The 14,373-nt window shown below is 39.9% G+C and overlaps 1 protein-coding gene across 2 annotated transcripts in view; it reads left to right on the top strand.

The window, feature by feature from the left end:
• Positions 1-14,373, top strand: part of Cfap299 (cilia and flagella associated protein 299) — a 531,465-nt gene that overhangs the window by 452,806 nt on the left and 64,286 nt on the right. For both annotated transcript variants that reach the window (XM_052198692.1, XM_052198691.1), the window contains one exon: positions 4,840-4,982. In XM_052198692.1, coding sequence (XP_052054652.1) covers positions 4,840-4,982 — 143 coding nt within the window. The remainder of the gene's footprint in view (positions 1-4,839; positions 4,983-14,373) is intronic.

The raw sequence follows: 14,373 nt of genomic DNA, 5'->3' as shown, positions 1-14,373 counted from the left end.
CTGCTGGAGTGTCTGTCAGTCCACAGCTTGCTGCTAAGCACACCCAGAGTCGTGTTCCATTTCTGCGACTTTGGTTCCCTGGCCTCACACGCAGCCTTGTTTCACCGTATCGGGTTCGTATCTCCTCATTAGTAATTGGCAGGCGAAACCAGGCAACACATGTCCCCGGCCTATAACAAGTTTATGAGATTGTATTTTAATCCACTTCTGGGAAAAGAAAAGCAGCCAAAGATCTAAATGATACATCAACAGACTAAATTTTCTACTTTAATTCATCTTTTTCCAATATACAAAAGGCCAGGAGGGCCTAAGTATTCATTCCAGACGTCTTTTCATTTAACACCTGTTTGCTTTTGAGGTCACAGACTGTCCCACTGACCTCAGATTTCACAATCTTCTGTGCCTCAAGCCCCACTTCTGTATCAGCAATAAACACACACGGATACTTCTCAATTGCTTTCTTACAGGGGGGTGTATCCTGCTTTTTATTAGTGATTAATTAAAAGCCTGCTTTCTCCAACTAGGTGGTGGAAAGTGCAGGTCGGCGTGCAGTATCCGATGCGCCATTTACCCTGTCCTTGGTTCTGCCTTATCTGATTCTTCAGAGAATCAAGGGCTCTGGTGAGACTGTACATTTTGGAATGTTTTAAACAAATGTAACATGACTTAAAAGAACCTTTAACTGTATAAATTATGGCATTCACATATCTTTTGGGAAATTAACTGTGCATTTCAAAAAAAGAAATTAAAGTAAAAAAATACATTTATTTATTTATGATTTCATTTAGATGAAAAATGCTGAAAAAGTAATTGATCATCAGCAAGTGGATCTAGAACTTTCTGAGGCTGCTGGGATAGGGAGTGTTAGTGAGTTGTACCTCAGGATCTCCTTGGTGTCATGGAAACAACCAGAAGCTGGACTGTAGTTCCCAACTTTGTGCATGTATTGAAAAACCCTTGAGTTGTGCACTTGCAATTTGGGAAGAATTTGATTTTGTGTAAAATGTTCCCTCAATACCACTGGAATAAAACTGGAAAATAATGACAACAGAGGAACCTAAACAGTTATTCTTAAATGATAGAAGACTCCAGGGTAGCAAAGCTGCCAGGAACTGATCTGTACCTCACTCTGGGAGAAGAGACCCTTCACCTAAGGGGGCATAGTATTTGTGTGTGTGTGTGTGTGTGTGTGTGTGTGTGTGTGTGTGTGAGAGAGAGAGAGAGAGAGAGAGAGAGAGAGAGAGAGAGAGAATGTGAGTGTGTGTGAGTATGTGAGTGTGTGTATGTGTGTGTGAGTGTGTGTGTATATGTGAGCGTGTGTGTGTGAGTGTGTGTGAGTGTGTGAGTGTGTGAGTGTGTATGTGAGTGTGTGAGTGTTTGTGTGAGTGTGTGTGTGAGTGTGTGTGTGAGTGAGTGTGTGAGTGTATGAGTGTGTATGTGAGTGTGTGTGTGTGTGAGTGTGTGTGTGAGTGTGTGTGAGTGTGTGTGTGTGAGTGTGTGTGTGAGTGTGAGTGTGTGTGTGAGTGTGTGTGTGTTTGAAAATCTAGTTATTTTCTTTTTTCAACTTGTCATTCTTTTTTCTTTTTAATGTACATATATATTATTAATTATTTCGTTTATTTACATCCCAAATGTTGCCCTCCCTCCCAGTCCCCCTCCCAGAGTTCTTCACCCCATCTCCCCTCCCGTGTGCTTTGGAGAGGGTGCCCCTCTGAGGTATCCACCCTCCCTGAGGCCTCAAGTCTCTTCAGGACTAGGCGCATCCCCTCCCACTGCAGAAGACAAGGCAGCCCCCTGCTGCATATCTACTGGTGGCCTTGGACCAGCCCATGTATGATCTTCAGTCGGTGGCTTAGTCTCTAGGAGCTCCCAGGGGTCCAGGTTTGTTGACATTTGTTCTTCCTGTGGGGCTGCCATCCTTCCATGTTAAAAGGCTTGGAGAGATCAGGAATTCAAGGCATATACCTAAACATAATAAAAGCAATATACAGCAACCCAGGCATGTTTATATTTAAATTTCAAAGTGTCTTCAATTTTTTTTCTTAAGAAGGTCTAAATTTAGCAAAAGAAACAAAGGATGCCTCAACTATGTACAACTAGGCAAGGAGATCTGTTAGGATGAGTCCATTTCTTTACCCCTAAGAAGCTGATTTAACTAACACAGTCTCTACACAGTAGCACAATAAAATAAAATTTAAAAATTAAAAAAGCATCAAGGAAAAAGAAACAGTTTGATTAGAAAAGAAGAAAAGCAAGGGGTGGTGCTAGGATTTAGTTAGTGTTACTGCTGGCTGGGCATACTTGCTTAACGGCATGTGGGCTTAGCACTCACATTGATAAAATGAGGGTTAACAATGTGGTGTGTACCTTATACAGTTTGTATTAATCATCTAGGACTAACATGCAGATTCCTTACACCACATTCATGCACACTTTGCCCTTGAGGAGCCTTCTGCTCTCTGCTCTCCTTCCTTGCCCAGCTCTGGATGACTGCTCTCCTTCCCAATAGATGTCTTCTGAATTCTTGTCACAAGCATTCCGTCCCACTCTTCTCCTCCCCTTGGGGACTTTTCCCCCTCCATTTCCACCTCTACTGTCCACACCCAATTTATAAAATTTTAGAGTATTGTATGAGGTAAGCAGAAGAAAGCACCCCACCCCACATGTTGGCATTTTAGGGAGAGCAAGTAGTGTTTGTAGTAAGAGTCTTATTATTTCTCAGATTTATCATGGGGCACAACATGAGTTGTGAGCTTTTGGCCTGTGGCCTGTGGGCCAGAGCTGCCTTCAGGGCTGTGCTCTCTTCTTAGGGTCTTTGCACTCTAAATTGAACCTCATTTTTCTTACCAGTGTATTTTCTTACCAGTGTATTTAAGAAGTTATGTTATGCTTTTTGATTTGGCCTAGAAATATCATTTACCTTCACCACAAAGATGGGAAATATATATTGCCTGTCAGTCTACTGTCAAAATATTTCTCATGGGAGAAACACACACACACACACACACACACACACACACACAAACATACGCACATGGGGGGAGGAAGGCAGAGAGAGAGGAAGAGAGAAAGGGAAAGGGACAGAGAAAGGGAGAGAGAGGAGAGGGAGAGGGAGAGGGAGAGGGAAGGGAAGGGGACAGGCAGGGGAGATGGAGGGGGAGGGGAAAGTGGGAGGGGAGAGGGGGAGGAGAAGGGGAGAGATTCTTTTCCTGGTGTAGAGTTCTGTTCTGAAAACAGGAGGCTTCATTAGAACAGTGGAACATCTTTCTCCTCAATTACCTCCCTGCGACTGACACTCCCATAGGGGTGTGCTGACGATGGTGATAGGCCCAGCTCCTCTAGGAGCACTAATGACTCACAAGCAGTTGTCGCTCATGGCCTTGTGTAAGGAGCGGCCGCCACTCACATTGTAGGTTGAGTAGCACAAGAGCCTCCAGAAGCCTCTTCGGATTTGTGTCCACTCGAACTTTATGCTGAAGAAACTGAAAGTAAACGACACTAATCATAAATCTGTTCTGATTTATTGAGAGGCTATGTGGAGAAAGGTGAAAGACTAAGGGTTGAAACAATGTCACCTTACCAGACAGGAACAGCGAGTGCTAGCTCAGCCCGATTGATCCTGATCTTCTATTGCCTGTGAGATTAATTTGTCAGATACTTTCTCTTTTTTTGTAGCAAGAACCTGATTCAGAATCCTCCTCAGCATAGTGTCTGAAGCACCCAGCAGACAAAAACAAAACAAAACAAAACAAAACAAAAAAGACAGGCAATAGAATCAATGAGGGAAAGAAAATTCTTCCAATTTTATAGCTTTAATCTTTTGGAAAGTCTGATATCTAAAGTCAACTCTATTAGCTCATAGCATCAGGGACCCAACAAGTGACTGAACACAGTGACTGAAGAGGAAAAGGCAGACTCCTGGGTTCATCCAAGCAGTGAGCTTTACCACAGAGTCCTACTATTTGGTGTTACTTTATAAACAAATACATTTTTTTCTAGCTAGACCATACTTTTTTTTTATCAACTTTGCCTTAAAACTCAGAGTGCCCATCACTGCGCTGCTCATCATCTTTAGCTCTGCTGTGTCTGTCCTTCACTGGTCACCCTCTGTGCTCCATGTCTGTCTAGATGTCTCTCATCAGCAATGCGTAAGTTCTGAATACCTGGACTTGACCATTCCCACAGTTTAGTCCATCCTTTTACTGTTAGGAACTACGAACATGTAGAAAGTGGTCAATAGAGTTTGTGAAGAGATTAATGTGGATGAGAGAATACAGCTTATTCTGTAAGTTTAATATACATATTTTGGCTTTGTAAATTAAAGTTTGACTGTCATGATACTAAGAATCTATTTATATATCTCTAATAGCAGATATGTAAAAGCTCTTTGGAGAAAGAAGGAGTGGTGTTGAAGGACAGTTTTGCTGTTTGATAGCTGGGAGACCCGGAGAAGCTCAGCCTCTGTCTGTGTCTCCATTTTCTATTACGTAGTTTCATTTTCATACCCAAATGACTATAAAGAAGATGAGGTTGATGTGAAAGTAAATATCATGAAATATTTATAACACTTAAAACAAGCTTTTCTTAGAAATACTGGTTTGAGTCATTTATAATGACATGCAAAGTTACTGTCAATGTACAATCTACATAAAAGGTTTCTTATTCCTTCAGCTCCTGCATAGAAGAAATGATAGAACCTACCTGACAGAATCATAAGGGTGAAACATACAATAGCTAACTTGAAATAGCCCTTGACTTGTGTGTGATTCACAGCCACAGCTTCTCAAAGTGCTCAAGCGACATTATTCATGTCCCTTTTCCATTCTTTAATGTTACCAGACGGTGATCTTCATTCGTGACAAAAATTCTCATGGGCAGGAAGTGTCAGGATACATCGACTATGCCCACAGACTAAAATCTGAAGATTTTGAAGTCTACTTTACTGGGAAAAGAAGACTTCTTCCAAGGACCACGGACATGAGGTAAATCATACACAATTCTTGCACCTCAGGAAAAATTATATAGAATTGTCATGTATTGCATGTTGAGATCAGTATCATAATGCACAAAGGATGAAAGTGTGAGACTGGCAATGAATAACTGTCCAACTGTACCATGAATCATCTGGGAACTGCAGATCATAAGCACAGGGAGATACCATCTCGCTCTAGAGAAACCAGGAATGGCAGGAAAGCAAACAAGAAAACGTTGCTTCTGGGTATTTATCCAAAAGTAACATAACCCATATAAAGAGGCATCTGCACAGCCAAGTTTATGGTAACACTATTGACAACAACTGTCAAGGGGTGGAAACAACCCGAGCACCCTAAAATTGATGAATTTTTTAAAAAGTGTACATAAGCGCAGTGGAGTACTATTCAGTCATAAAAGTTACAAGATCCTGCCATGACATTACTCATATGGTATCTAAATAATTTGATTTCATACAGAGTTGCTTACTGTAGGCTCTGGAGGGTCTGAACAAGCTGAGGAAAAGTTGATCCACAGGCACTAAGCTATGGTTAGAGACATGTAAAATGTCTATGTGCCACTTCCTGTACAATAAGGTAATTATTGATAAAATAACCAGATGCATCTTTCAGGGCACTAGAAGAAAGGATTTTACTCATCTTCATCATAGATGTAAGGGCAAATACTCAAGAAGACAGTTATAACTAACCAGCTTTGCATATTACACATGCACATGCAGGTTGAGTCTACAGCAACATGCAGCCGTATGTGGTACATTCTATACTAGAAGCCAGGGGAACCCTGCAGGTTGCTACGCAAGCTAGATAGTCTAGGAAATAAGTAATTTCCACCAGGTTCATTCTTGAGAAACACACGTGACATCAAGCTCTGGCCTTTGTAACAGACTCATGAACATGTGCACGCCCACCCCTATACAAAATATGCATGTACATGAACACACACACACACACACACACACACACACATTCACAGAATGTATACAGCTACTCAAAGCAAAGCTTCCTCTACTAAAATGAACTACTTGCTGTAGCCCACCATATTCTACACCGACAGGGTAGAGCTATCCTGACTGGAAGAACAGACAGGTATGGTGACAGGTAGAACTTGAAACAGGTATTCCCTCGCCTGACAGACTTTGCTAACTTACAAACCATTGCTCCTTATGCTTTCATTTTCATTATCATGACAGCTGATCAGATTTGACATCTTTATTGGCTGTTCAAAATTTCTTGCTTTTGAATATCTAATTTAGATCTCCCCAGGCAGGCCCCACTTTATCAGTGGGTTATATTTCTAATTATGTCTTGTAAGAAGTCTTGTAAACTTGTAAATTGTACTGTACAATGTATTTTTTGTATTTTTTAAAATTAACTTTAATCTATTTTTACAGTCCAGTTGTTTTCCCCTTCCTGGTTCCGCCCTCCCACAGTTCATCATCCCATTCCTCTTCCCCTGTCTCCAAGAGGATGCTCCCACCCCAACTCCCCACCCCACCAGACCTTCCCACTCCCTCTGGCCTCAATTCTCTTAAGAATTATGAGCATCTTCTCTCACTGCTGCCAGACCAGGCAGTCCTCTGCTCTATAAGCCAAGGACCTCACATCAGCTAGTGTATGCTGCCTGGTTGGTGGCTCAGTGTCTGGGAGATCTTGGAGGTTCCAGGTTAGTTGAGATTACTGGTCTTCCTATGAAGTTGACCTCCTCCACAACTTCTTCTAGCCTTTCCCTAGTACAACCACAGAAGTCCCTGACTTCAGTTCAATGTTTCAGTGTAAGTATCTGTATCTATCTTGGCCAACTGCTTGTTGAGCCTCTCAGAAGGCAGTCATGCTAGGCTCCTTCCATGCATGTCATTTTGGGTCTAAGTTACCTCACTCAGGATAAAATTTTCTAGTTCCATCCATTTGCCTGTAAAACTCATGATATATTTTTAAATTGTATCGTTTCTGAGAGAGTACATTTTATTATATATAATAGCCAAGATTTGAAGATTCTTCTAGAAACTCAAGACTCATCATATTACTTACTCTTTCCCATCCCAACCACCACCAGGATTAAATCTGCTCTGCCACATTCACACAGAAATGGCTGTTTACTCAACAGCACAGGTGCTGTTAGCCTGAGTGACTCTTTCTGAGGAGCTGTCAGGTTCTCTGGGAGTTTACATTAGTGACTGTCTCTAAGTCATATGAAATCCATGAAATCCTCTGTCTTAGTTAGGGTGTTTCTGCTGTGAACAGAGATGATGACCAAGGCAAGTCTTATAAATGACAACATTTCATTGGGGCTGGCTGACAGGTTCAGAGGTTCAGTCCATTGTCATCAAGGCAGAAGCATGGCAGCATTCAGACAGGCATGGTGCAGGAGGAGCTAAGAGTTCATCTTCATCTGAAGGAAGCCAGGAACAGACTGGGCATGCCCAGGCATGGTAGGAGGAAGATCTCCAACACACCCAAGTGACACACTTCCTCTAACAAGGCCACACCTTCTAATAGTGCCACTCCCTGGGATGAGTTATGCAAACCATATGCATCCTCTGATCCAGCCACATGGGGTTGCTTTAGTTTCAGCTTCTGGGCTCTCTCAGACAGTGCCACATTGTCATGGTTAATGATGACAGACAGGTGCAAGATAATTAAGGAAATGATCAAAATTAGCACTGTGCTGAGCAATTTTATATTAATCATTTCATTTACTCTTTGCCACAATCTTACATGTTACAAGCTTCTTTTGCAATCTAACCTAAGAGAATCAGAGTCACTACAGCATTAACTGTCATGCCCAAAGTTACACAGAGACCTTTGTACACAGCTAAAAGTACAAAGCTAGATAGTAGGTCCAGTCTTGCGAGGATGTCGTTTTCCCCATTGCTCTTTGTCAGGTCACAGGCTTCTTTTGCAGATGTCTGTCTCACTTAACAAAGCCCAGTTTGAGGTTGCTTTTCAAAACCTTAAGCAATCCTACTGTCCACAGTTAAGACAAGAGCATTTCAGCCTTCCTGTACCCACCCTTGCCACTTCCTCCTCTCATTGAGCTTGGCAGAAAACAACCCTTTGTACTTAACCAGAAGTTCATTTTCGGTCCTTGAGACCAAAATTACTGTGCACCACAGCTTTGTCTGTGGAAGAGAGCTGAACAGAACTAGAAGTGGCCTGTAATTATGGCTTCATCCAAAAAGTCATCAGGGAAAAATTGGCCGTGACTTGCTGAACCTCAGTTATGTCCCAGGATACTTTTAGAATCTATTCATATCCTCTGAACTATGATTCACATCTTTCTTTCTTTCTTTTTCTTTTTTTCTTTTTTGCAATATCTACTTGGACTTCTTTCACAGATAAATTGATTTCCAAATATTTAGCTCATTTTAGCATCTTTTTATTCAAAGATGAGCACTTGGCATTATTTTCTCTCTTGGAAACTCAAGAACAAAGAAGAGATGACCTGCCTGTCTACACAACACAAATAGGCTGGGAGAATTGATCCTGCTGAATCTGTGGCGGGACATGTTTCCCCATCATCCAGGGCAAGCATCTTCCTGGCCACTGTCCACATCATCCAGGACCAGCGTCATCTGGGCTCATCATTTAGAAAGAAACAAAGTCAAATTTGAGCACTCTCATATGCCTCTGTCTCTCCACTCATACATAAGCTCACACATGCAAACACGTTTACACATAGGCTCAATACACACACACATGCGCGCGCGCACACACACACACACACACACACACACGTTTTTCAAGATAGGGTTTCTCTGTATAACAAGCTTTGGGTCTCCTGGACTCACTCTGCAGATCAGGCTAGCCTCGAATTCACAGATATCCACCTGCCTCTACCTCCCGAGAGATAGGATTAAAGGCATCTGCCACCACTCCAGACTAAATTTCATATCTGAATTACAGAGAATTTACATTCTTTTGTCTTCAAAAATCCAAACAAGGCGTATTTATTCAATAACAAGTTGTTTTGCATGATTATAAATTCTACATTTTTATCACCGGCTAAAATATAGAACCAAAAGAGTTCAATCCGCATACAGTTCACACAATAATTAACAAAATGACTTAGGGAGAGTTTGGTTGAGAGTAAACTTTCTTGTAGAGAACAGCTTAGTGGCATGAGATGAGAAGAGCCTCTGCTAACCTTCCAGGGATTATTAACCTAGAGTAGTTTTTATCAGCATGGTTCTGATAGTTAAAGAAAATGTATCCTGTATTCATGCGAACTTATAACTTCTCTAATGCCTCGGAGATGTCTGTTCCACAAAACTCAAATGGTCAAAGGGTCCTTGAGGGGGAGAGTAGGCAGCAGAAGTGCTGCAAGGCATGCACTTTGCAGATATGGCCATCTGTAGTGACAGCATGCTGGTCCAGAGATCTGTCCAACACATGGAAAGCAGACCTGTCAGGCATTCTTTTCCCCTTCTGGCTTTATTTTTTGTTTATTTTGAACTATTCTAGGCTACAAAGGTCAAAAGCCTCTACTTTTACTCTTAAAGTACATAGATGCAGATCTAAGAGTTTCATCTTAAAGATACAGTGGATTTTGCACTGCACTACTTTAACAGACAGCATAGAACTTTACATATGAGAACACTCATATTTCTACAATCTCAGCGAAAAAGCTGAAATAAAATTATAAGAATTTGGATAATGATCTAATTAATAATGTTTATATGGTTCTATTAATAATCATTACTTTTATTTTAAATAAAACATTCCTCTTCTGTCTTTCTCACTTGTTGCATGTGTGCACACATCTCCAACCTCCCTAGGGTTTAACTACTAAGAACCCTTCGTGGCTTCTAAATAGCCCTGTGACCTCACAACCCTTTACTCAAAGTGCCAAGCCTCACATTGCTTGCCCACAAACACAAGGCAAATAAGGTTTCTTTTCCATGACTGCCCATTCCCCGGACAGCCTGCCTGCCTGCCTGGTCACATGTCCCTGTGTCCACCCTTTCCCTTTACATCAGTCGTGATGTGTCCATGCTTTGCAGTGAGCCCCAGAGCACAGGGACAGCTATGACACTGCAGGCTTCCGGGTGACACAGAGTAGTGTTTTGTCTTTAGAGGTTCAAGTGGCCACAGGCTAAAACTAAAAGTCACAATGAGGACTCACTAAGTAGACAGTAGCCATCCATACAAAGGAAATCCTTCCATAGGAGATGGAGCATAGACACTCTGTACATGCTTCTACATATACATATCTACTCCTACATCTACTCTTGCACATATCTCTACATGTACACATCCTCTCCTACACAGGTCTCTTGATATATATATATCAAGTCCTGCATACATCTCTATATGTACACATATATTCCTACACATGTCTCTGCATATCCTTTCAGTATGTACTTATTTATTACAATAAGTTTAGCAAATCATGCCTTTATTTCTTTTCATACATGTCCCATGTACAGCAATTGACATGTACAAGCATTTAGTTTTCTGTCAGTGCTGGCCTAGAAATGAGTCATCCTCATGTTATCAAGTTCCAATTTGGTTTTACTTTGTTATATCAAAGGAAGATAGTAGTAATTGAGGACAAAGAAACTATGTCTACATGAACTTCTGCAGACCAATGACTTACATACTGAAATGAGCTCCATTTCTTCTAATTTGTAAAATTGGATGATACTGCATGCAATCAGTTCCTTTGAAAAGATATGATTTTATTTTCACAAATTACAAAATAGTTGTCACATAAAAAATCATTTCAAAATCTGAATAATAACTTGTGAAACCAAATTTCCCTTAAGGATTTTGTTTTGGGAAGAAAAAAATCAGCCTGTAGACTATTTTATACTTCATTTCCCTCTGCTTCTAGGAATAAAAGCATTAGCCTTCTGAAAAGAGCTAAGTAATTCCATTCAAACACATAACTCTTAGTTCGGGTCCATGAGCCAATAGAGAACAATGAAAGAAAATCCCAGCTCTACAGTGGCTGCTTCTGCTAATTTTTGGAGTCAGACCCATGCTAAAGATTCCCAAGAATATTGGACCATAGTAGTTACATCTAGCTGTAGTTCTCCTGAGTATTGTCAACCAGAAATGATTGATATAACTTTTTGGTTGCATTCTCCAGACACTCTTAAACTTTTAAAGATGCAACAGAAAATGGTTTGATTGATAAAATGGATGTTAAAATCTAATCCTGGTGTATTTTTATTCTTTTAATGGTCAGAATTAGTGGTTTGGTTAGGAAAATGAATGTTAAAAATCTAATCCTGATATATTTTTATTCTTTTAATGGTCAGAATTTTAAACTTTCTTTTGACATGCACTTGTGTTTGCTTTTACTTTCTTATAATCACTTTCCGAGTGTGAAACTGGTCATCCTGAGAGGAATGTGACTGTGATTCATGAGCAAACCTTACACTTGGTAACCTGTGCATCTGCCATGATTTAATGACATGGCATAAATGGCTTTTTATGGCTAAGGACCTTCTTACTCATAACAATTCAACTTTTTCCTCCCCATCTTTCATCTTTAAATAAATAAGACAATAAGCAAGCCCAAACAATGGAAATCATTTGGATGCTGAAATACTTTGCTATTAATCCCTAATCTCACATTGACATTAATCCACCCACGGGGAAGTCTTCAAAGTGTTTTGGGATTTTATTGTAAACTTGGTGCTAAAGTACATGATTCTGATGCTGTCAAGAAAATTCAGAAAATTACAAAACAATAAAATGGGAAGAAACGGGAAAGAACAATGCTAAGGTAAATGAAGATGAGATTCTGTTCAAAGAAGGGAGAATGTGGGAAGCGAGAAAGTTCTATAAAATACCTCAAAATTAATTAAGTCAGATGACACAACAGGAAAGCATAGTTATTGTTCCTCCAAAACCAAGGTAATATCAGTACAAATACCTTTGAAAGAAATCATAATTCAGCTAAGTAGATTCATCCAGAGGAGTGCAACAGACAGCAGTCACCTTGCCTGGGTAAGAACAATTCTACTCTGTTGGTTCAGAATCTATCAATGAGCAGAATATCTAGCCCTGTAATTTACCCTAGAACAGGAAAGAAAGAGCAGGGTGTATGCTGGATATCTGGCTCCTGCCTTCCTTGAAGCAGACTCCATGTTGCTTCACACTGTGTCCTAGAAACTTGTGGGATTCATTGTTCTGAGCAACAAGGAAGGGAAACAAGATGAGGAAACTATCCTCTCTTGCCAACATTGTTCTCCAACACAGGGGAAACTGTATGAGAAGAGATTTTCCTCTAGAAGGGAAGGAAGGCTGCAAAAGGAACCTTATACTCTGGTCCCCTCTTGGGCGCCAGTTTCTGTTCCATCACATAGTATGCTAAATAGCCAAAGTAACTTGTAAAAATATACAGGGAAAAGAGGCATGCATCCTCTTATAGGTGGCTCTGTGAAACAGGTTAGAAACTGCAGAGAGAACTAAAAGATCCCCCAGGAGGAACTGAAGGCAGTTAAGGAAGCTGCCTTCCAATGTCACAGCATTCTCTAACAGGATGGTCTTACATAGCCACAGATTAATTACTGCTGGGGTGGTGTGTGTGTCTAAATCAAGATACCTTCATAATATTTGGAAAAGATCACTGTTTCTTCATATGTGAAGACAATAGTACAAACATACAGAGAACATTAAGAATCAAGAAAATAACACAATTGCCCGAAAAGCAAATTTCCAAGAAGCACCCTGACAGACGAAGTTGGGCTGCCAGAGAATTCAAAATAATCATCTTGAAGATGCCTACTGAGTTATAAAAAAACACAGACAAGACAAAATTATAATATATCTTAATGAATGAGAGTTCAAAAATATATATAGAAATGATATTTTTTTAAAGTTCAAACTAACATTTTGAAGCTGAAAAACAGAACGATTGAAATGAGGCTTTTCTCTGGATGGGCTCAAAAATAAATTTTGTCAAAGCAGCAAAACAAACCACCAAACTTAAAAAAAATGAAGAAAAAATTTCAGTGACAGGAACAAAAAGAAAAAAAGAAGGATAACAAAAGATGAAAAACTAAGGAAATAGTAGGATGGCACCAAGAGAACTCCCCTGTACACAGAAGCTACAAAGAGAGAAGCATTGTTTAATACCTACTTAAGGGATGGAGAGATGGCTCCTTCCTTGCAAGTGTCTGCTGCTCTTGCAGAGGATCTGAGGTTTGCTCCCAGCACCCACACTGGGCAGGTCCACCCCACCTGTAACTCCAGATTCAGGAGCTTCTGTCACCTCTTCCAACCTCAGGCACCTGAACTCATGGGTGCCTCATATGCACACAAAGACACACATAAATAAAAATTTAAAAAATTAAATACCCTATTTAAGAAATCAATGTCTTCTGGACATAATGGTTCATAGATGTAATCTTAGCACTTGGGAAAAGAGGCAGAAGGATCATGAGTTCAAGACCAGAATGGGTGAAAGTATGGAGGCTCTGCATCAGCAAGCAGAAAACAAAACAAAAATAAAGAGATGGAGAAAGAAATGGGAAAGGGAGAAGCAAGAGGAGAAAGGGGCCTTCCTTCAGCTTCTCCACTGGCCCAGAGTCAACGAGGCGATAGAGTAAAGATGCTAAGAAGAAGCATTGACATCAAAACGTTATATACCAGCTGTCCATTAAAACACAGAAATAAAGACATTTCTAGGCAAACAAAACAAGTGAGAAGCTGTTGCTACCTCATCTGCCATAGCAGAAAGTTAAAAGTAATTCTTACAAATGAAAGACTGATAATTACATAAACATAGAAATCATACTATTGTTAACTATATAGAATTACTGTGTTGGTGCCAAATCACTTAAATCATTATTACAGAATTTAATAGGTAATGAAATCAATAGTACAAAGTTGTAAGTTTACTTCTGTTGCTAGGTGCATTGTTTTAAGTGTTATAGCTATGACAGCAATGATACACTGGTATGCAGAAGCAGGAATTAATAGCGTGAAGCTTTTGCATATGATTGAAGCTAAATTCCTTTCATGTAAAACTAGACTATAGGTTCTTCAGGTCAGCCTCATAGCAAACACAAATAAAGATATGTAGGAGGCAGATAAAACAAAGAAGGAACTTGAGCACGCTATTATAAAAATAATAAAATCGTGTAATTACTAAAGACATCAAAAAAGGAAGAAAGGACAAAATATTTAGGAAACAAGAAATGACAACTCATGTATCAACAATTATTATGTACATATTGAATTAATTTTCCAAATCAAAACCACCATGGCTAATTGGGTAGTAAAGGCTATATCTAATGATATGATATCTATTAGAGTTTTGTTTCACTTTAAGAATACATACTTATCAAAAAGGAAGGATTTGAAAAACATGTACCGAATAGGCACATATAAATAGATGTGAAGCAAGACAAAAAAAGCAATTCAAACA

This window comes from Apodemus sylvaticus, chromosome 11 (assembly GCF_947179515.1).
Source record: "Apodemus sylvaticus chromosome 11, mApoSyl1.1, whole genome shotgun sequence".
Lineage (NCBI taxonomy): Eukaryota > Metazoa > Chordata > Mammalia > Rodentia > Muridae > Apodemus > Apodemus sylvaticus.
Note: the sequence above shows the minus strand (reverse complement) of the source record. Positions and strands in the feature narration are given on the sequence as shown.